General features: G+C 40.9%; 1 protein-coding gene across 1 annotated transcript in view; it reads left to right on the top strand.

Moving 5' to 3' along the window:
- The window catches only part of grb2b (growth factor receptor-bound protein 2b), a 31,823-nt gene extending 10,548 nt beyond the window's left edge, over window positions 1-21,275 (top strand). The window contains exons 3-6 of the mRNA XM_080044657.1: window positions 12,408-12,505; window positions 16,071-16,193; window positions 16,838-17,006; window positions 19,102-21,275. Coding sequence (XP_079900783.1) covers window positions 12,408-12,505; window positions 16,071-16,193; window positions 16,838-17,006; window positions 19,102-19,287 — 576 coding nt within the window. The 3' untranslated portion in view covers window positions 19,288-21,275. The remainder of the gene's footprint in view (window positions 1-12,407; window positions 12,506-16,070; window positions 16,194-16,837; window positions 17,007-19,101) is intronic.

The raw sequence follows: 21,275 nt of genomic DNA, 5'->3' as shown, positions 1-21,275 counted from the left end.
CTTGTTTACACAGCTCAATGGCAACATTCTAGCTTATTGCACAGCAAAGACAAACCGTTGAGGGCAGCGAATTGATTTGCAGACTGCAAATGTATATAATTGTAGTGTTGCGCGGCCAAGACATGCCAGAATCAAGCTGTGAAAAGGGGGCATTGGGTTGAGGTTTGATAGCTGAGTTGAAAGCTATTTACTTTAATGGACCATCCAGGTGACTCATGCAGTTCTGATTCAATTCACAGTTCTTTTGCCGAGAGCCAATTAAGGCAATAGTACGTTTTTTAATCTGTTAAAATTTTATAAACTTAAGCCAAACTATGACTAACTCTCACCTCAAAAATAGTTGCCCTACATCCAGATTACCAATGACTTTGATTCTGAGTAATTTAATAATTGGGGCGACCGTGGCTCAGGTGGTTAAGCGGGTTGGCCAATGATCCAAGGGTTGGCGGTTCGATCCCCGCTCTGCCACCTGTGTCATGGTTGTTGTGTCCCTGGGCAAGACACTTCACCCACCTTGCCTCGTGTGAATGTGTATGACTGCTGTATGTTTGAGGTGGTGGTCGGAGGGGCCGTTGGCGCTGAATGGCAGCCACGCTTCCGTCAGTCTGCCCCAGGGCAGCTGTGGCTACTATGGTAGTTTACCACCACCAGTATGACTGTGTGTGAATGAATGGAACCTGGAACCCTGTAAAAGCGTCTTTGAGTGCCTTGAAAAGTGCTATATAAATCCAATCCATTATTATTATTATTATTATTATTATTATTATTATTATTATTATTATTATTATTATTATGTATTTAACTCTTTTCTTATCATTACTAAACATCTTCTGGGCATAGGCCTGAAGGCACCAAAGAACGAAGCGCTGTAAAGGCTCATTTATGCTCCAATTCCGTGCATAAATAGAGGCCTACGTTTACAACGTTATATCCGTCACTGCCCTCATACTTCCATGCGTCCTTTATGTTGGAATCGACATTAAGCAAATCAACCATTAGTGGGCAGCAGCGCCGCTCAGAGTAAAAAGTTACTCAAATAGGAAGAAGAAGAGTCAAACAGTGAATTAACTGGAATAAATATTTTATAATAGGTCCATGGAAGAAACAGCTTTAGCGATATAGGCCTACTACGGTAGCGATGGAAGAGGCTAGACTAGAGGCTGTATTATAGACAGCGGGGGTCTGTGAGGACATTGATCACGACATGTCAAACAAATTAGTCTCGCACGGACCTCCGGCACTTCTCTATTGCTGCCGTCAGCCTGCCATCTAGCTGACATTCTTCCCCGTGCGATCCCCGCTCATGCTGCTCTGTTGTACTGTAGTTGTATGTCCCTGTCCCCCGGCCGTGTAACTTCATAGATAGATAAATGTGTATGTAATTTCGTACCAACTCACAAAAACCTCTCCTCCGAAAGTTAAGACATTTTCTAAAGTATCATGTCTTTTGTTTGTAAACAGATGTACAGTAAATGAATGTGAACTGTTGGCTATGCGCCCCCCGTGATCTTCGGTAGTAATGCTCCGTTCTGTCCGTTTGGTACGCATCCGCAAGCTTGCAGGATACGTGCAGAAATACGGACGTAACGTACGCAGAGTACGGACAGAAGGCTCCGTCCGTATGCGTATGTAACGTAGCGCATAAGTGAGCCATTAATCGTTAATCAAGTACAGGCTAACTGTGGGGGCCATTATAATCAGCAATCTAATGTCTTTTTGATCACCATCCCTGGACATAAACACGGTCCAATAGATGCTACTCAGACTAACTCAATGTCTTTCACACATAGTTAAGAACCATTAACAAGATAAAGATAAACCTTTCATAATGCAAGTGGTAAATTTTCCATTCCTCTTCCGTTCCATTCCTTTTTAGGCTACCACCTTTGTTTTCAGTACAAAGCAAAAAAAACAGCACAAAGACATACAAATAAAACGCAAAAATGCCTTTAAAAAACGATAAACTGGTGTTTAATTTGTTATTGTTGGTTTCTTGTCTAATTATTTTTCTCTTTTCTTTTCTTTTTATCTCTTTAATTTAAAAATTATTTTAGTGGAATCTTCAAATAAGCCCACTGGGTTTTTTTTCTCTCCCTGCAGTGTATTCTTTTGATATCCTTTGTTATTCTGTGCATTCTTAATTGCGCAAATAAAATAAAAACTTAAACCTTTAAAGAGTGATTCAGTGGCACCACAGATGCAGGTTAGATGTTGCATCTAACGGGAACAGCGTGGGAAAGAAAACATAACTTTCCTTTTGGGGATTGATGGGGTATCACAAAAGGGCATTTAGCTAGCCAGTTATACCGCAGATTGAGGACACTGCACTCCACATGTAAAAAAACATAGTTAGGCTGCTCCGAAAAAGAGATGCCCTCATTTTATGCAATTTGCCCCTGGGGAGTTTTCCTAAGCTGATCACAAGGAGTGTGATTCTTCAAAGTGGTCCTCTGTCTTCTTCTTTTGCTCCATTTCTCTCTCACACAACTAGCTTCTGTCGCTTTCTCTATCTTGAACTGGCTTCTTCTTTCACGGTTTGGGGCCGAAAAGACTCTGCTCCCTCTCGTCTTTTCGAGTGTTGAGTCAGAAAGCTGTAATTAGGTCTGACTCCTTCTCATCTACCCACCAATCCCTCCTGATGTGCCATAAAGGCTCCGACAGCTGTATTTAAACCAAAAGTTATCATTCTCTCTCTCTCTATTCAGCCTTAGTTCTCCCTCTACGCAAAACAAATATTGTGCATACACTGATTAGCCACTCTTTAGCGGATTATAAATAATGACTTTCACTGGTGTAATGTTTATTTTTTCTAAACGGCCCCCATGCCATCAGACAGCCAACCAGCCCATTGTTGATGCTACATACTGCAACACTTGTTCCTAGACCCCAACAATAGCTTAAGCTGTCACATCTGTTTAATGCACAGCAGATTTTGTTGTTTTCCTTTTAAGCTTGAGCATTAGAAAGAGACTGTCAAAATAAAGTGCACCAAAAATTCAAGCTGTGATAAACAACATCAGAATGTAAGAGGATCCTCGCCCAATTGATGAGTAGAGGGGACTGGGGATTTAGGCTAAGCCAAAATTGTCCTTCCACATCTATTATCATCACACTTACGCTCTTAATTAGAGTTTGCCACCCATCTGGTCTGGCTTGTGGGTTCATCATCTTTTTACTCGGGCATTATGACGTATTGTTCAGTCATCCTGAGATGGCTCTTTTTCTTTCTCAAATTGCAGTGTAACTGTTGGATTGCCTGTTGCTTATCACTTCCTCCATCACTGACTTATGTATCAAGGATACATTAGTCCAAAAAATGGTTTCATACAATGCTTTGTCTCATTATATATATTTTCATTTGCTACAGACACCTGAATCTTCTTCTCAACTTCTTTCCATTTATTTTCCGTCTTTTTAAATAACAATACTCGCCCTGCTTATGTACTGTAGTTACTATATATCCAGGAAAATATAAAGTTGAGTTTGAGATCCACTTCTGTGTGAGAGTTATGGACTTGCAAGCTGAAGTGAAGCCACGGTCATCGTCTTATGCCAGGTTTCCCACTTCCAACATTCAGTTTACCTCCTGGGTTTGAGGTGTAGTGTGGTTGGCTTTCACTACATCCTCTGTTCTTAAAGGGAGACTCCCCTTGAGATAATGACCTTGAGCATTATTTTAATTACAAGAGTGTTACAGGCGTTTATTTACTGGAATCCATTGTAATCTCTTTCTGTGTCTTTCTGCATCGGGGTGACACACAGCCTCCCTGCTGGGAGCAAAGGAGGTCAAACTCATTTTCACAGCTTTTTTTTTTTCTAGAGCTGTTTTGCTAAACCAAGCAAAGAACGTGGACTAGTCTGGGTCTACACATCACGCACCCCAAGCAATCACACCCCAACCCAGTCCCTGTATACTGTCCTAGATAAAGTACAGTTTAGAGATGAGTCAGACTTCCCCCTGTGTAGGACCTGAAACCACCACAAGGGTCATTGTGTAGAAATACCAGGCCTCAGATTGCATTCCTGCAGGACGTCCACACAGTTGGCAATACACAGTTGGCCATGACACACACACACACACACACACACACACACACACACACACACACACACACACACACACACAAGTCTCACACACGTCACACACACGTCTCACAAACACACTGACACTACATGTATGTATGCACATATTTACTCATGCATCTCTTAGGATTTGCCCTAACAATAATAAAGTCATAAAATTGCTGGATTTGTACCGTTTGACTGAATTTCTTTTGATATAGTTTCTAGTATCCCTGACAGTGTAGCATGAAAGAGATCCTCTTTGATATTACCCAAAATGTTTTGCCTCATTTGTTTAAAAAGAACCTCTTCCTTATATAATCTATCGGATTCTGACGAATGATGATTGACATAGCAGCAGTGTATGCTAAATCTTATCTGCGATTTGGGTTCCTTTTTCTTTTGAAATGTTAATTTCCTCTGACTTTTGGTCCAATAGCTCCTCTTACCCGTGACTGATTTTGACTTTGCATATCACCAGGTACACGGTTGTAACTGAAAATGTTTTGTTGTCTGATTAGGTAACCAACCAAATAAAAAAGAGTGTTTGCAGTTGTCATTGTTCCATGGGGTGTCTGCAAATAGACACCAGAAGGGGCTCTATCGGTTTCATTAAACTTGGTGGCAGACCCAACAGGCTTTGGCCCTATGCGGTTATGATGAAGCTTTATTTTGTTGTCTATCGTTCTCTCTGGATGACCTGCTGCACGCTCAGATTAACTGTCACTCCAGAGTAATCCCTGCTCATGATTTATTGCAATCCCGTGTGGGCTGTGTTGACATTTGGTTTATTAAGCATCTTGCCCTGACCGTTGGTCTCCCCATGAACCTTACCCTCTATTCTGTGTAAAACAATGCTAAATCAATCTTGTATTCACCTTAAATGATAATGCCTTGTAGAGCATGGCAACTTATTTTAGCCACGCACCTACTTAGTGTTTTATAAAGGATTTTCTTTGACATTCCGTTTTAGGTGGCCTGAAGAGAGAAGTAAAGGTCATCACTTAACACCCCGTCTAAATTAAAGCAAAGAGCAAGCAAAAATCTTTTGATGTAAACAGTCAACACAGGTTAAAAATAACTACAGGATTACTTTATAAGCCCTGCAGAAACCCTGTGTAGACTAACGGTATAGGTAGTGACATCAATTTATGTCCTTGCCAGGCATCATTACCGGTAATGTGGATACTAAAAATCCTACACAGACTTCCGTGTTGCTTTCTCATTAGTTGACAGAAAGAATAAAAGGAAAAATAAAATCCCATTTGGTTGCATCCCCCCCCCTCACCCCCTCCCCCCACCCCATATCAAACCTAAATTGATTTATAGTGTAAAAATAGTGTAGCTTGGAAAATAATTAATGTCAGTGGAACTTAGCAAGCTTGGTATCAATTGGATTTACGCAAAACATAATTTTACAGCGACATGCTGAATGTGAAGTTGTGGACGAGTTCCTTTCATAAATGACACCTACCTATGTTTAGATTCACACATGGGTTAGTGGGTGGAAGTGCTATAATTTTTTAGAGAGTGTGTGTAAGAGAGAGACAGACAGACAGACGGGGAGGAGGGAATCTGCAGTGGCAGCTGTGGAGGAGATAATCCCTTGCCTGGACCTTAGCCTCTCAAATAAAAACTCCTACAACTATTGTGGCTCAATCAGATTAAAGAGACACAAAAAAGGGTCTTCAGAGAGAGGGAGCGAATGTATATCATCCACAGAAATGTTATAGCAGAGTTCTGGGAAACAGAGATGGAGCTTAGTCAGACACAATGCTGCGGTTTTCTCCTCTCTCTATGGTTAAAAAAAAAAGAAAAAGCCAGCGAAGCAAATATTTGATTTCTGCTTTCTCCTCGTGGCCAGCCATTCTTTCACTTTTGAAAGCCACTTGGACTCAATAACATTTTAGTTGAAATGTCACTCCAAAGGCATGACTAGGCCAACCATTGTTGATGGGTTTGATTTAGATACAAAGTCACAGTTTTAATATCAAGGCTGGAGTTTTATTTTTTTAAACCGCTTTCTCAAAGAGCACATATACTGATTTTCGGGTCTTTGTTTTTGATGTAAGACTCTTATAGAGCAGCTACACAAGATTGGCCGCACAGTAAACTCTGTAGATCTTTAGGAATCACCATCTATCTATCGTGCACTTTCAGTCCTTGCTCCGAGTGGTCAGTGTAGCTTCCTCCTCCCCCTTGCCCCCTCCAAACGAGCCAACTCCATTGTGATTGGTCACACCCCTGACGACTTCTGAAGCTCGGCAGAGCACCACAGCTCTAGCTTTAGCTCCATGCAGATCTTGCGCTTTTGACTCTTCAACATGACGAGTATCATCTCGGAACAGCACCGTCTTTGTACAGTGGATGTTGCTTTCTTACTGTATATCCATGTATTTGTAAATAAAGTTTGTTAAAAAAAAAACATCACTGGTAATCCAGCTTCGTATTGGTCCATGTTGAGAGAAAACGGTCTTGTGTGAAGTGCGGTGAACAAACGCAGAAGCATGACCATATAGGGAAGTCCGTCTCACTGTGACGTCACTGTGTGCCTCCTGAACCAGAGCCAACCATAGCAGCCTGATTATTTGACAATTTTGCGCCGTTTAACACCACTATCCGACAGTGTAACAAAATGTTAATGTCTAAAAAGACAGAAAAGCATAATAGGTGTTCTTTAAGATTGTCTCTTATTGTATGATGTGATAGGTTTCCCTGTTTGAGATTTGTATTAAGACTGATTGTGCTTACCTCAAAGCAAATGTACTACATTTGGAATACATTTTTTTTTAGGCATTATTCCCGAAATGTTGAACTATTCCTTTTCAAAAAGGATTCCGAACGCATATGAATAATTATATTCTCAATGATTATTAATTAATTATTTTACACACTGGCTGTTTCTTTGCTCAGATACTCTGACTTCCATTGACAATATATCTGTTTCACTACTGCTACGATTTAGGATTCTCTCTCATGGAAACTAAATTTGATGTCTGGTAGGGCTTTGCCATTCAGGAATGAAAGCAGTTTTAAAAAATGTTGTTAAACTAACATTGACCAAATGTCATTATGTGCAAAAGAAAAAGATCAGTTTCTTATTTCTTTCAGGGGTTGTGAATGTGAACCCCTGACTTTAATGGTATTTTCCTACTTATGAAACCAAATGTAAATCTGTAGCCTGCTTTGCCATTGGTGAGATTAAAAGTCAGCTTTTTTGCGTTTTTTTTTAAAGCAGCAGACATGAAAACTGGCTATTTGTAACATATTTTTGACCACATTTTAATCTTCTGTTTTAACCAAGCTTAAAACTTTAAGACCGTCAGATTGTCCACATGCACCATTTACTTTATTGGATGGGAAATTAGCCTTGGAAATGTATAGTGTACGCACAAACACATTTATTTTGCCTGGACAAGTATCTAATGGCGCTTTTCCACTGCATGGTATCAGCTCAACTCGCATTTTTGGAGTTTCCACTGCGAAAACATGGTATCTGGTACCTGCAGCGGCTGCTTTTTTTGGTATCGCCCATGGTATCGCCTCGCTCTAGGCTCCAAGCGAGCTGAGCCGATGCTAAAAGGTGACGTAGGCAGACGGCCGGCCGCTGATTGGCCAGACGGTAGTCTCTGGCCAATCAGTGACCGGCCGTCTGCCGACGCTTCTGATTGGCCAGAGACTACCGGCTTGTTTATTCTCCCCAACTCTACGGGACTTTTGAGTGTATTTACGCCGCGTGCAGCCTTCTCTGGCTCTCTTTCATTTGATTTGCATAGATCTGATTTTTTCCCCATATATTCACTAAGCTCACCCAGTTGTGTTGGTTGTTGGGGAAGTTACTTTAAACATACGAGAGGAGTCATGTAGGGCAGCTAGCAGCTAGGCTAAATAGCCTACTAGCCAGCTGGGACAGACATCATAGCGAGCGATTACATTACGAGCCTCGGACTGAACTGATTACCTCAATAAAATATTCAGGCTGAGACACGGCTTGCATTTGAAAACACATATCCTGAAACAAGCACAAAACAGTCAACTTTATCATGCCCGTGTTTACGTTCATAGGGATGTAGGACCTACGTGATGCATCCCTACAGCTGACTGTGTGGCAGAGTCACACATCGGAATACCAACCCTCCCTTGTAATGGCCCGTCACAATATTCTTCTACTTCTTTTAGGAAACAGATACAAGGGGGGTATTTCTTAAACATTTTCCATCCGTGTTTTGGGCGGTTGGTTCAGTTAATAGTGCAACAACTGCTCGTAATTTCTGCTTTGCTACTTTGCTCCGGAGTTGGCTTTCAGCCCCTTTGTATGACGACCCAGCCCACGTTCAGAAGGTACTATTTGCAGTAGAAAACGACTCGTGCTGCTACCAAACCAAGTTGTACTGAGTCGAGTTGAGTCGAGCTACATGTGCGGTGGAAAAGCGCCATTAGTTATTTGTTTAGTGCAGCCTCTGGGGCCACGCTGGTGTCGGCATCATTGAGACACAGTCACCCACCCCACAACAACACAACAGTATGGGATCATATCTCCAACTGCACCCGGTAACCCCAATTTGTTCCACTTGAATGTCAGTTCAAGTTTTACTGTTCTGTGTTTTTCCCATCTTTACACAGAGAATGCCGCCTAAAACATTTTCATCTATGAAAGTTACATTGGTACTACGAAGTGTCTTTTTTTTTTTTTTTTTTTATGTTGTGGAATACTCACTTAAGCATCTTTGCAATTCATAAAAGCTAGCGGCGTACAATAGATTGCAGCACCTGCTGTCCTCTATTATTAACTTTGGTTGGAGACTCTGTAATTATGTAAGGTGACTCAAGTTCACAACGACTCGTGGTGTGCTGTCTGCCATAAGGACTCTCCTTTTCAACAATCGGTGTTGTCTAAACTATAAGACCTTTTACATTTGTACTTTTTTGACCATATTTCTATCTGCTGTCTTCTTGCAGATAATGAAATTGAAAATCTTATCACACAGTTGTTTAAACTTTTGCATAGTCAGTCTACTTCACATCTCTTTTCTTGCTTGATGTCAATCTATGAAGCATCATTTTACCAATCTGAGTTTCTTTTGGTTTGCTTTCCCAGGCAGAGATGTCGGAGTGCAGTGTCAACTGAACGGCACTGCTGGGGCTAGTAGGGTTTCAATGGCACTTCAGCAAAGTGGATCCTTGCCAATGAGTGGGTTTGAGCATGGGTTGTGAGAATGAAGCATTTGTCTCCCTTACTGCTTAGCAACTCCTTCACCTACAATGCTGCAGAAGAGCACATTGTGTATTCCTACTGTATGTGTTGCTTTTATAATAAATTAGTACAGTTTTGTTTGTGTGAAATTGAGTTAATCTCCCTTATATGAAGGGGGTGTGTTATTTGCAAAAAGTACAATAAAAGGTCATCTGGAGTTCAGTGTCTCTATGACATGTTAATGCCTGGACACATTATGGCAACATTTGGAGGAACCTGTTGGAGGAGGTGGGATTTTTTTTTAGATTAACCAATTTCAATCACAACACCAAATTGAATGATTGTTAGTGAGTTTGTCTGACCTGCTGTGGAGGCTCAACTGCATCACAAATGTGTGCCAATCCTACTTAATGGATGGATCGATTATCTTGTCCTAATACGTTGGTTTATGACCAAATGTATGTGAAACTAAGGCCTTCCCTTTTGGATAATTTTATAATTATACCTAACACCACTATACAATATCAACAATGCTAATATTAGCATAACTCAAGACAGTGCATAAGTACAGATTGCTGGATCAGTCTGCCTTTTATAGGCAACGTACCACACAAAGACTAAAGCCCTTTGTTTTGGGTATTGGCTCACTCTCCATCTCTATAAGGGTTATTACGTACCTTAGTATCTTAAGTCTACTTTGTTCCACATACACCCCCCCCCCCCCCTCCTTCCTAATTTCAACCTACTTATGCTGTTGGTCCAGGGCCACTCCCTGATCCAGTAATGCTGGTCTTGTGCAAGGTTAGCAGCTGGGGGAGGCTAGTAACAGCTGGCATTCTGTAGGCTCAATGGAGCAAATACACCCAGGCCACTCACACTACACAGGGGCCAATTGGACAGCTGGTAAGTGGGCTAGGTTTGTGGGAAATTATGATTTCCAATGGGTGAGGAAAGGAAGGGCAACGAATAAAAAAAAATGTGAATTACGATGTAGAAAATACAGGTACAGAAGGAAAAAAAAATAGGCATTGAGAATTGCCAACATTTGTCTTTAGACTGATGTTTTTTTCATTTTGGTGATGCTGCAAATAAGGTTTGTTATCAACTTCGAAAAAGTATCATGAAACATTTGGCTTTTAACAAACTCGACTCTCGTAATGAGAGAATGTGTGGAATCATAAATACAGGATCCTGGACAGAAGTGAGACCCAATGCTTGTCCTGCTTTACCACAAGCTCCTCAAAGAATCAAACAAGTGAAAACTTGGTTGTGTGACGCGTGTATTCTTCTCTGTTACCGTTCATGCTTTATCAACCTCCTGGTCAATGGGCAATAAATCAGCCTGGGATTATGAAATGGATGTTTGACTGGTTTTTGCAAAATCATTCAGGGCCCACTCACACTAGGGCCGCGGCCCCGTGCCAAAGCTCATTAGCATACTAAAGTCTAGAACATTTGGCTAGTGTGACCACGCCAACTGTATTCCAGCACGGAACAGCCCCTTGGCCACGGCACACCTGGGAGAGGTGTGCCGTGGCCAAAGTACAGATGCTAATGAGATGACACGCGCACAAGCAAGCGCACAGGCGGCGTTCCTGACGTGAATTTATTAAGGATGCATTGTCCGTTAACGTCCGCTGCCTTACTAGTCGGCACCAGAATTGCCCACCACTTGGACTTGTAGCTATAATGTGTGAGAATTGACGTGTGTGTAAGCCTAGGTGTGGGCTAATAAAAGAGGGAGAGAGCTAATTAGGTCGGCTCAGAAAGCAAAGCAAAAATGTTTTCGTGTTTACTCACGTTCGTCAGATGATTTTTTTTCTTTTTCCTCCCGTCAGCTGTCATAACTGCATTTACGCATGGCGGTGGAGACGCACCCAAAACAACACACCGCGGCCCGGTGATAAGGAAACAGTAGCCTACGCTAAGGTTTAACAAGAAACTTTATAAAGACACTTAAAAAAACGATCTCTGCCCATACAAAAAGTTCTGACTTGGATTTGATGGAGCGATCGATGTGTATAAAACCATCCGGTACGTATGGTCTGATGACGGGCCGTTATATTAATAATAAACAGCGTGCTGCACAAATATGAGACTGTCCACCGCGACCTATTACGTCAAGGCTACATTAAAAAAAACAATAGCTTAAGGATTCTCGTTGCTCTAATGTGGAAGTGGAATATTTGATGCAAATTTGGCCGGATGAAAATATTCACAAACAGTCGTAGCCTACAAGTAGACTACGCTCCAAATCCTAAACGCGCACGGTGCAAGTATGCCCAGGCCACGAGCAGTGTGAGCACGGGCCTGCGGGGGGAGTGGGGAGGGGGGGGAATCGTGCTGAATCGTGCTGAGCACGGAACAGGCAAACGGCACTAGTGTGAGTGCGCCCTCAAACGGGGGCAGTGTGACTCAATGCTGTTGCATAAATTTCCTCTGAAATAAGTTCATGTGTGTAAGATTCTGCAGAAATGCATATGACGCTTTGCATAATGTACTGTCGGTAAGGAAGGACAGTGAATGCTCCTTTTCCACCATTTTACTTTTGCTTTCTGTTCTTTTCTTTTCTTTTCTTAACTCTACATGGCCGTTTGTAAATTGCTACTGAGGAGCAAATGAACCTAAAGATTCAAATTATGAATGGAACAACACTCATGGGTGCTTTTTTTGGTATATCAGCTGCTGCAGCGTGAAAGTTAATTTCTTTCAGCACGACCCATCTCTCATAGGCACCATAGGACACACACTGCTGCACCACTGGCCCAACACACCTGCCCCCCTGTAGCCATACCCTGTCAGACATGAATGCCTTCACAGCTGTCCGTGTCACTGAGGTGTTCTGCTAAATGACTCTCTATAGTCTCTTTGTGCAGGATACATGCAGACACTTTATTTCCTTATTTTACAAATGAAAATCTGTCTATTGACGCTTGTTAGATTATATTTGTTTGACTGCCGCTGCTCTCCTCCCTTGTTAACTTTGTAGTTTGCCAATATTTACCTACCAGTTCTCTAATAGCACCTTCTGAAGTCACAGGAAATTACTTGAAATGCTTCAAAGCTATATTTAGGTTGGTTGCTTCCTGTTGTTGTTGAAGTTTATATCTGGCACTAACCTTAATGATTTTCTTTTTTTTGTCAACACCAGGTATTAAATGAAGAGTGTGATCAGAACTGGTACAAGGCAGAGCTAAATGGAAAAGACGGCTTCATCCCCAAGAATTACATCGAGATGAAAGCCCATCCGTAAGTATTGCACATACTGTGTCTCTGTGACCAATGCACGCTACATGACATACAATGTAGGACATTCTGCTTAGTGGGGTGAATCTTCACTAGCCTTCACCAGTCAACGATTCGTTTGCAGAATGATTCTCGGTGCATCTGCAATGTGTTGCATCCTTCATTGTCTATATAACTGCACCTTGCACATGACTTCCTTTCAGCTAAGGTGCTTTAAGTATAAAATTACCTAAATTTGACTTGTTCGAAATGCATTGGAAAATGCAAAAAAATGTGTTTGCCCGGTTTCGGTCAGAACATTTCAAAGAGCTACAGTTCCATTTACAACCCTGAGTCTAGACCACCTCACCCCAGTAATGGTTAAAGAAAGCTAACGGCTAGTGTGACATCATGTCAAAATTCGTACAAAACCGTGAATAAATGTTAAACAGTCAGTATAACGGCCCTGTCCTCGAGCTGCGATTTTAGCTGCAGTTGATTTGGGCGCGTAAGCTCAAGCTCAGACAGCAACGGGAGACATGACCGCTTTCGAAATACCAGGAGTGTCTTTGAGCATTAGCTGCTCGCTGCCTCCATCATCAACATTACACTCACATTTGCCCCATAGTCTTATCTGTTTATAAAAGAGGTCCGCCCATGATTTCCCCGGGTTTGAGAAATACACCTTGCTTCTGGTCTTAGGTTTATTGTCCCTTTAGCCGAGACAAAATAATCAACGATGGTTAGTTATTGTGTTGAGTCAACAATCGATTATGCCCTGTCTCTGCATCGATAGATACAGAATCTTTCTTGTCCGTTTTTCACAATGCATATTATAATGGAGAAATGTCCACACTTGTAATCCTGCTGCTGACACGCTCTCTCTGCCTGTGCAGAAAAATGAGTTGGACCATACTAACTGTCAGCGACTCAGGCTTGAACTGTCCTGTTCACCTTTTTGTTAGACTCTATTGAGCGTGTGTGCATTGAAGCACTTCAGAGAACGCCTTAGAGGACATTACCTCTGGGCCTGTGCTCAGTGCCAGATTAGCTCTCTTTATTATGGTGCTCGAGGCCTCTTAAACTTAATTGGATATTGACCTTATTGCATCATTGCTGGGTCTCTATCACACATACTCTCTTTCTACCTCAAGGAGGGGAGGTCAATGTAATGCTAACGACAATGCTCAAGTGTTTACAGTCTTGTATTATAGAAAATCAATATTTAGTTGCATCACATCTGTGATTCTGAACTTCTCAATCATTTTAATGAAAGTGCTCAAGGGTGTTTCAACTTATCTTAACACTATTTTTAACTTTTTCCTTTACTGAGAACATTCTGAGGTTGTTATTCAGCCTATATTAACAGTTATATTTAGTGAGAGAGGTGTGTTTGAGCAGATTTGGTCGCCTGGTACACTCGCGTGAGGTACATTTCATCCCTGAAACAGATTGCTACTTTGCTCATCATGGCTTTAGGAGTCATTTTACTGCCTGCCACTCATCCCGACCACATCAAAGAGACCAGGAAAGGCTGTGCATGTGTAGGACTCGGCACTCAGCTAGTGAAGTCGGGAAGTGTATAACAAATACTTTGTTCCACATCAGGGTCATTTAAAGTACGGCTGAAGTCATTCTTCATTCATTCCTTTTATTTCAGTTATTGGCTGTATGTTTTGCCCTATATGCTTGTCTTGTCTACCTTCTCAACTTAAATGTTAAATACATATCCTACAACCCTTTGCTTAAAAAACAAACAAGCAAAAGTAGCAAATGTAAAGCTTTAACACATCTTGGATCTCATAAAAAAAAATATATATCTATTTTTATTATTTTACAAAAATATTACTTTTAACCAGCTGCACTATTCTGTACACTTTTATTTAGGCCTTTCTTGTTGCAGCAATGAAATATTGTGCACTTCCCTGCCACTGTCTAGTGCAGCCAGTGTTTATCCTGTAAATATAGGCAGAAGAAAACTACACATAACAGTAATGTACTAGAGACAGTGATGACGAGGCCATGAAGAGGCTGGAGTTTTCCTTTGTCCCTCGTTGTGGTGACAATGAAGTGCCATCCCAAAGCACCAGGCACCCACACAGCCCTAACAGACAGGCCTACACAGCTGTGCCCACACACAATAGAGTATGGCTCTGCTCTAAGTCAGAGTCCTGTCTGTTTTTCTAGACACATCTTTTCCTCTGCTCAACAGTTAATGGTGTTTTTGTGGCTAATGCTAATTTGTTTGTGTTGCAGTCTTTTAAGAGTGAAAGTGGTAGAAGCATTATGAAGGCCTGTGATCAATCTCCCGACACACAGTGTAAAGTGTAGGTGTGTGTGGGTTACTGACAGTAACGCCACCGTTCTCCTCCTCCCAGTCATTTCCTTGGCTCCATTAATTGCTCTGCTATCACTTTTATCAAACAGGGAAAGAGAGGCTTGTTTTGCTGCTAGCAGGCACAGATAAAAAAAAAACAAGATGTCATCTTTTTGGCTGACTGCACTTTTTAATTATTTACACGAGTAAAGAGCTTTTGCCCTCTTTGTCTTCCATTTGTCTCTCCCCTCTCTCTATCCATCTTCATCGCTCCCACTCACTACCTCCGTCAGGGATTTCTCACAGTGATATATTAGTAGCCTGTCTACCCTGCAACTAAAAATACAGTATGCCACACGAAAGTTATTAAAAACCTAAAGCCTGGAATTGAATAAGTTATTTCTGCTGATTCTCAATAAAGAGAATCTGAAACACAGATGCTGGCCAGTACACATTACGTTTTATGGAACAAAGTATACTTTTTTTTTGGTGGCTTAGCCACTAAAATTAGATAAATGACTAATCTACTTCCTGGTATATGGACCCACTGCAGCCAACTTTGTCCATATTTCCTGGACTGGTGTGTACATACAGTATTGTTACTATTGTTGGTGAGCTGTCTATAATGAAGCACATTGACTGTCACCACTGGGCAATCTCGTTGCTCGGTGGTTCACACCATCTCCACACTGATTGTCTCCACAGTTCAAACCTCTCAGTCATTAACATGTGATGTTTGCATGTTTAAATGGTGTCATCTCCCTCAGTCCATAGACTTAACAGTTTAGCTGAACTGAACCCTAAATTGCTTATTGGTTTGAATGTGGTGTGTTAGTGGGTGTTTGTTAGTGGGTGTTAGCTGTGTGTGATAACACAAAAAAATACAAGTACACCACCTCTTGCTCAGTGCATTATGCCCCTCCCCCCCCCCCCCCCGTTTGAAAAAAGAAAAAGACTTCTCGGAGTAGTGCTTTAACACTACTGATATGTTCTGTTGTGCCTTGAATATATTCACACAGTAAAGGTGTTTACGATTATTTATTTTTTGCAAAAAAAACAGTTCTTATAGAAGTCTTTATACATTTTGCAAAGCATTCTGTGAGAGTGCCTGATTCCACAAATTTCAATACAAACGACTGCTTCAGTAATTGATGTGCAATTACAAATAAAAAGATTTTGAACTTTTGACTCCATGGACCCAGAATATGCAGGAAGAAGGATGTGAGTCCACTTGGTCGATTCTTTCTCATTCCTGTCTTCTTCCTCCTCTAGGTGGTTCTTTGGGAAGATTCCCCGGGCCAAAGCAGAGGAGATGCTAAACAAACAGAGGCACGATGGGGCCTTCCTCATTAGAGAGAGCGAGAGTGCACCAGGAGACTTCTCTCTCTCTGTGAAGTAAGTAGCATCCACCCCAACCATGTACCACGCAGGGAAAAACATGATTCACACTCGCCCTGAATTCTCTAAACACAAATTTAACATCAAATCCTTACATCAGTTTACAGTAACAACTAATCAGCTTCATAAGTTTCCATACATGGTATGTCTGAGTCATCCCCTGAAGCCTCTTCCTTATTCCTGTGAAGTCTCATTGCCGCCCTCTGGTGGCCAGTGTTTGCCACTTTTGATCCTTTGTAGCGTGCGTTAGGACATCAGCCCTATGAGTGCTTACTGTTTTAGCTGACACATACATTGCTCATTTCCTCTTATTTGTCGCTCTCCAATCGGACCTTCCCGAAAAACACACGGTTCACAGCAGGTCATATGTAAAGTCGCTGCTAAGATAGGGAACCTAATTACTGTCTGGACTGTCCTGATTCCACTTAGTCAGCTAGTAGTGAATGTCAGTCTGTTTCTGGCACGACTGATTCATTTGACTAACACTTACTAGTCCTGTGACAGACGCATCTAGTGCTTTAGATAAGTGAGGGGAATGTAGTGTTCCGTTGCAATTATTTAAATCTGTGCTTTGCCTTCAGAAAACCCATAGATAGGCTGTCAGAAATCTTACCCTTTTTTTTTACTCTTAAATATTGCAGGTTTGGAAATGACGTCCAACACTTCAAGGTTCTTCGTGATGGAGCTGGAAAGTATTTCCTATGGGTGGTGAAGTTTAACTCCCTCAACGAGCTTGTGGACTATCACCGCTCCACCTCAGTCTCTCGCAATCAGCAAATCTTTTTGCGAGACATAGAGCAAGTCCCCCAGGTAAGAGCTGACCACACACAAAGGGATATAGGGACTATACTATACTCTTTGAAACACGTCATATACGCTCATGTAGTCTTGGGAAACAAATAAAGTTCCTGAAAAACTCTACTTTCATAACACACAGTCTAGTTAGCTACTATTATTTTTGATGGCGTTAAAAAAAAAGTAAATAAACAAATTAATTTCTCTAAAAAGTACAACACATTATATGCATTCCTTTGTTTATATTAAATAACATTTAACTTGGAAGTCACAAGTGAAATTTTACTTTGAGATAAAGATCAGAGGGCTACATGTAGATGTGGGGCTGTGTTAATGTGGGTTAATGGGGAAGGTGATGCGTGAAAACATCAGCATTGTGCTGGGAATTAATTTGCATGTACAAAATTGTATTTGCTATGCAAACAATTAAGGAAGATTATTGAAAAGGCTGAGCTTTATAACACAACAATGAAGACAACAGCAAACATGCTCCTCTTGTTTAATTATACACTGAATTACAACTAACAAACGGGTAAAAGGTTGAACATAAAGGTTTTGTTTATTTTATTCATGACCAGGTGCCTGCTCACTTCAACTCAAAATGATATCAATAATAACAAAAGCAGTATCTTTGACTGTGATGCAAACCCACAATGCATCAGTGTAGCTAAGCCAAAGAGCTAGTAGAGTGTACTTTTGTGTAACCAATTAAAAAAAACATAATTGCTGAAAGAGAACTGTGCAGATTGAATTTGATATTGGTGTGATATTTGCGCGAGTCTGGACATCGGTCCCAGGTGGAAGTTAGCTACAGTGAAGCTGCTAGCCTGCAGGTCTGAGGGACAGCTGCAGGGAAAGAAGAGTGGAAGTCTGACCAAAACCCCAGAGGAAATAAAGAGATGAGGAGAAGTCCCAGGTAAAATAGTTGAAAGTAAAAATAGAGTATAGATATATCAGTGATTCTTGAGAACCGGGACAAAAGGCCGTCCTCCATATGTAACTGCTGTTGTGTTACAAACTAAAAACATTTAAAATTGTAGATGTTATTAGGGATTAAGAATACAATGTCTGGAGCACAATTATCCCCTTAAATTTAATTTTATCATTATTATGTCAAATATATGACATTTGTTATCTTCTCACAACGTCCAAAACAGTGTGTCCTCAGAGAAGGTTTCAATCTTTCATATGCAATAAAACCTATTAAAAATGTACTTTAATGATTAAAAAGAGCTTTTTTCATCAAAAGTAACACTAAATAATCTCCCATATCAATAAAAATAGTTTTTGTACAACACATTCATGTTTTATAAGGATTCTAAGTGGTGGGACCACTGTACTGTAAGTCAACACCATCATTTCATTATGTAAAATGTAATAAAATCAGGCGATTATAAGGGGCAGCTGCACTTTGAGGGACCACTTGTCAAATTCTACCTCTGCAAAGTACATTAGAGTCAGACAGGCTCTGATAAGTGTTGTAGTTTTAGAATATTTTACATTCCAAATCTTGAAGTCCTGTGTCACAACCATGATATGTCAACACCAGCTTACAATTTCTGTTATTTGAAATTTTAAGTAAGTAGTTCATACTAGCACCTAATATAAACAGAAAAACCAAATGGCTGGGAGGTTGTGTCAAAGCTTAGCTTAGTATATGTTGGATATATACATATAATTTAATTTGCCGAAACATAGTTTGTATTTTTTCAACATTGCACCCTGTTTTATCCCACTTCTCAAGAATCCCTGATATACTGAGTGGGAGGGGGCAGCTTTAATTATATTTTGTCGCAGCAAATGTCTGAGAGCTACCTCTGAAATTTGGCAGCTGGTTTTTTGGATTATAGATTCATATATTGTGCACCTTTTTGGGATATAAATCATCATAATGTACAAATCAAATAACTGCAGTGTCATACTTTGGAGTATTAATGTTGGAGAATCAGTGACTCGAAGGTCAGCCTCTGTCCAAGTGAATATTCTGCTAGACTGACCAGCATATTGCATGTTTCCGTAAATTTTTTCAAAGTGAATATTTTTTTGTCATATCACACCCTTTGCTAACCTGCCTTGTATCCTCTCTTGTTCCCCCCCTCCGTTTGCACAGCATCCCACATATGTGCAGGCTCTCTTTGACTTTGACCCCCAGGAGGAGGGCGAGTTGGGTTTCCGACGCGGCGACTTCATCCAAGTCCTGGACAACTCTGACCCCAACTGGTGGAAAGGAGGCTGCCACGGCCAAACGGGCATGTTCCCCCGCAACTACGTCACACCCGTCAATCGGAACATGTAAACAGTCAGACCATGTAAACACCACCGACGACAACAACAACAACAGCAAAACCCACCACCACCACCACATCATCATCATCGTCGTTCTTGATCTCATCCACCCCCACCCAAAACCACCCCTCCACCCCACTTCGCCATCCCACGCTAACAGGAGCAGACAGGAAGAACGCAAAGCAACCGAAAAAGAAAGAGAGAGAGAGAGAGAAAGTAGTCCCGTCGTAGGCGTCGCTGTGTGGGTGGAAGCTGAGCAAAAATCTACTTTTACGTGCGCTGAGAAAGTTCACCTCCCCAGTGAACGGGTCGGTGCGGATTGAACTGTCTTTGAGGGAAATCTAAATCCAGAGAAAAAACTTAAAGAGCAGTGCACCAACCGCGAAGATAACCAAATGATTCTACCGCTCCCACAGCTTCTTGTCTTCTCCTAAACTTCTTAACATTCTGCCTTTTCTATTGTGTTATTTTTTTCTTTTTCTTTGCCGCATGTTGTTTTTAATCACCTAAATGAAATGCCTACCGAAAAGATCCTAACTGTCTTTTAAAGAAAAAAAAATGTAAAAATATAAAAAAGGAAGAAATGGTTTTAAAAATGTACAAAAAAGAGAGGAAAAAAATCATGCAATCTACAGTACAGCAAGTTTCCATGTCTTAAGATCATTGGCACGTGAGCATTGTACATCAGCCATCGGCTGTATAAATAAATCAACTATAGAGAGAATCCATTTTTTAAGAATATATATTATATATTTGTATGTGTTTGTCTGTTTTACCTCTCATCACAAATTGTATTTTTTTCCATTTGTAAATTATGTTCAATCTTTTGTTTTGTCAGGATAAGACCTAGTAGCTCTAGAATGTGCTGAATTGTCAGTAATTTTTTTTCCTGAATCTGAGGGCTCTCAGATAAAATACAGCATGATATTTAAGGGGCTCATAAATTCCATTTGAAGAGGTTTCTCTTGTCTGTAAAGCAGGACAAGCAACATTTGTTCTCTGAGAAGAAAACTAATCATGTCTGGAAGCTTTTGGTTGACCAGCAGGTAGAGCCATGAATGCTGCAAGAGCTGTTGTATTACGAAGCCCTGTGTAAAAGGTCAGCCACCTTTTTTCAAAGCCAATGTATTTATTGCAGCCATTTTTACTTAGGCAGTGAATGTAGCTGACTTGAGTCCAGTCATTAACATGAGGGAAGCAAGGTCGGAGAACTGAACTACACAACCATGCAAGGGATTTTAAAAAACAAAAATACATGCTGAAATATAGTATTGTTGTCAATGTTCATTCATACAAAGAGAATGATGTGTGAGGAATATGTACAGGTAGTCCACATGCATATTCACAGACAGTCATTACATACATGCATGCATACACAAACGCTCTCCTCCTTGTTCTACCTGCACGTAGCAAAGAGGCTGAGTTTGGATAATCACTTTGTGTAATCATCAGTGCACATCTGCAGCTGGCACCGATAACAGTTCAGAAAACTGAGAGATTGTCTTTTATGCTAAAAGTTGAGAGATCAGCGTAAATGATGTAAACGTTTTTTTTGTTTGTGTTATTCTCTCTTTTGTCCAAGTGGCGTGTGGTCAAGCACTTTTGTCAAACGATTTGATTTCGGTTCTGGTCCAGTGTGTGCGTGTTTTGTTTACTGTGTTTGTGTTATTGCTTTCTGTTCTCTTGTTCTCTCTGGATAGTGCCTTTCTCTCTGGTGTTTCAGTGTCTCCGACTTGCTACTTTTGAGCCCCCCTTCCCTTTTACGGGGCCTGCCAGTCCTACAGTGAGAAACAGTGTACATATTCCAACCTGTCCCATCCAACTATGCCCCAAACCCCACCCTCCTACATCAACCCGCCTTCACTTTGTCCTCACCAACATGGAACTCTTCTTATTTATGTGTCTCTTGCCTTGTCTTACCTAATGATACTGTTTTTTTTGTTTTTGCTCTTTTTTTTATTTGCATTTGTTTTTTTGTTTTTTCAATTAATAAAATGC

This window comes from Ammodytes marinus (genome assembly GCF_949987685.1).
Source record: "Ammodytes marinus genome assembly, chromosome: 16".
NCBI classification, from domain to species: Eukaryota; Metazoa; Chordata; class Actinopteri; order Uranoscopiformes; family Ammodytidae; genus Ammodytes; species Ammodytes marinus.
Note: the sequence above shows the minus strand (reverse complement) of the source record. Positions and strands in the feature narration are given on the sequence as shown.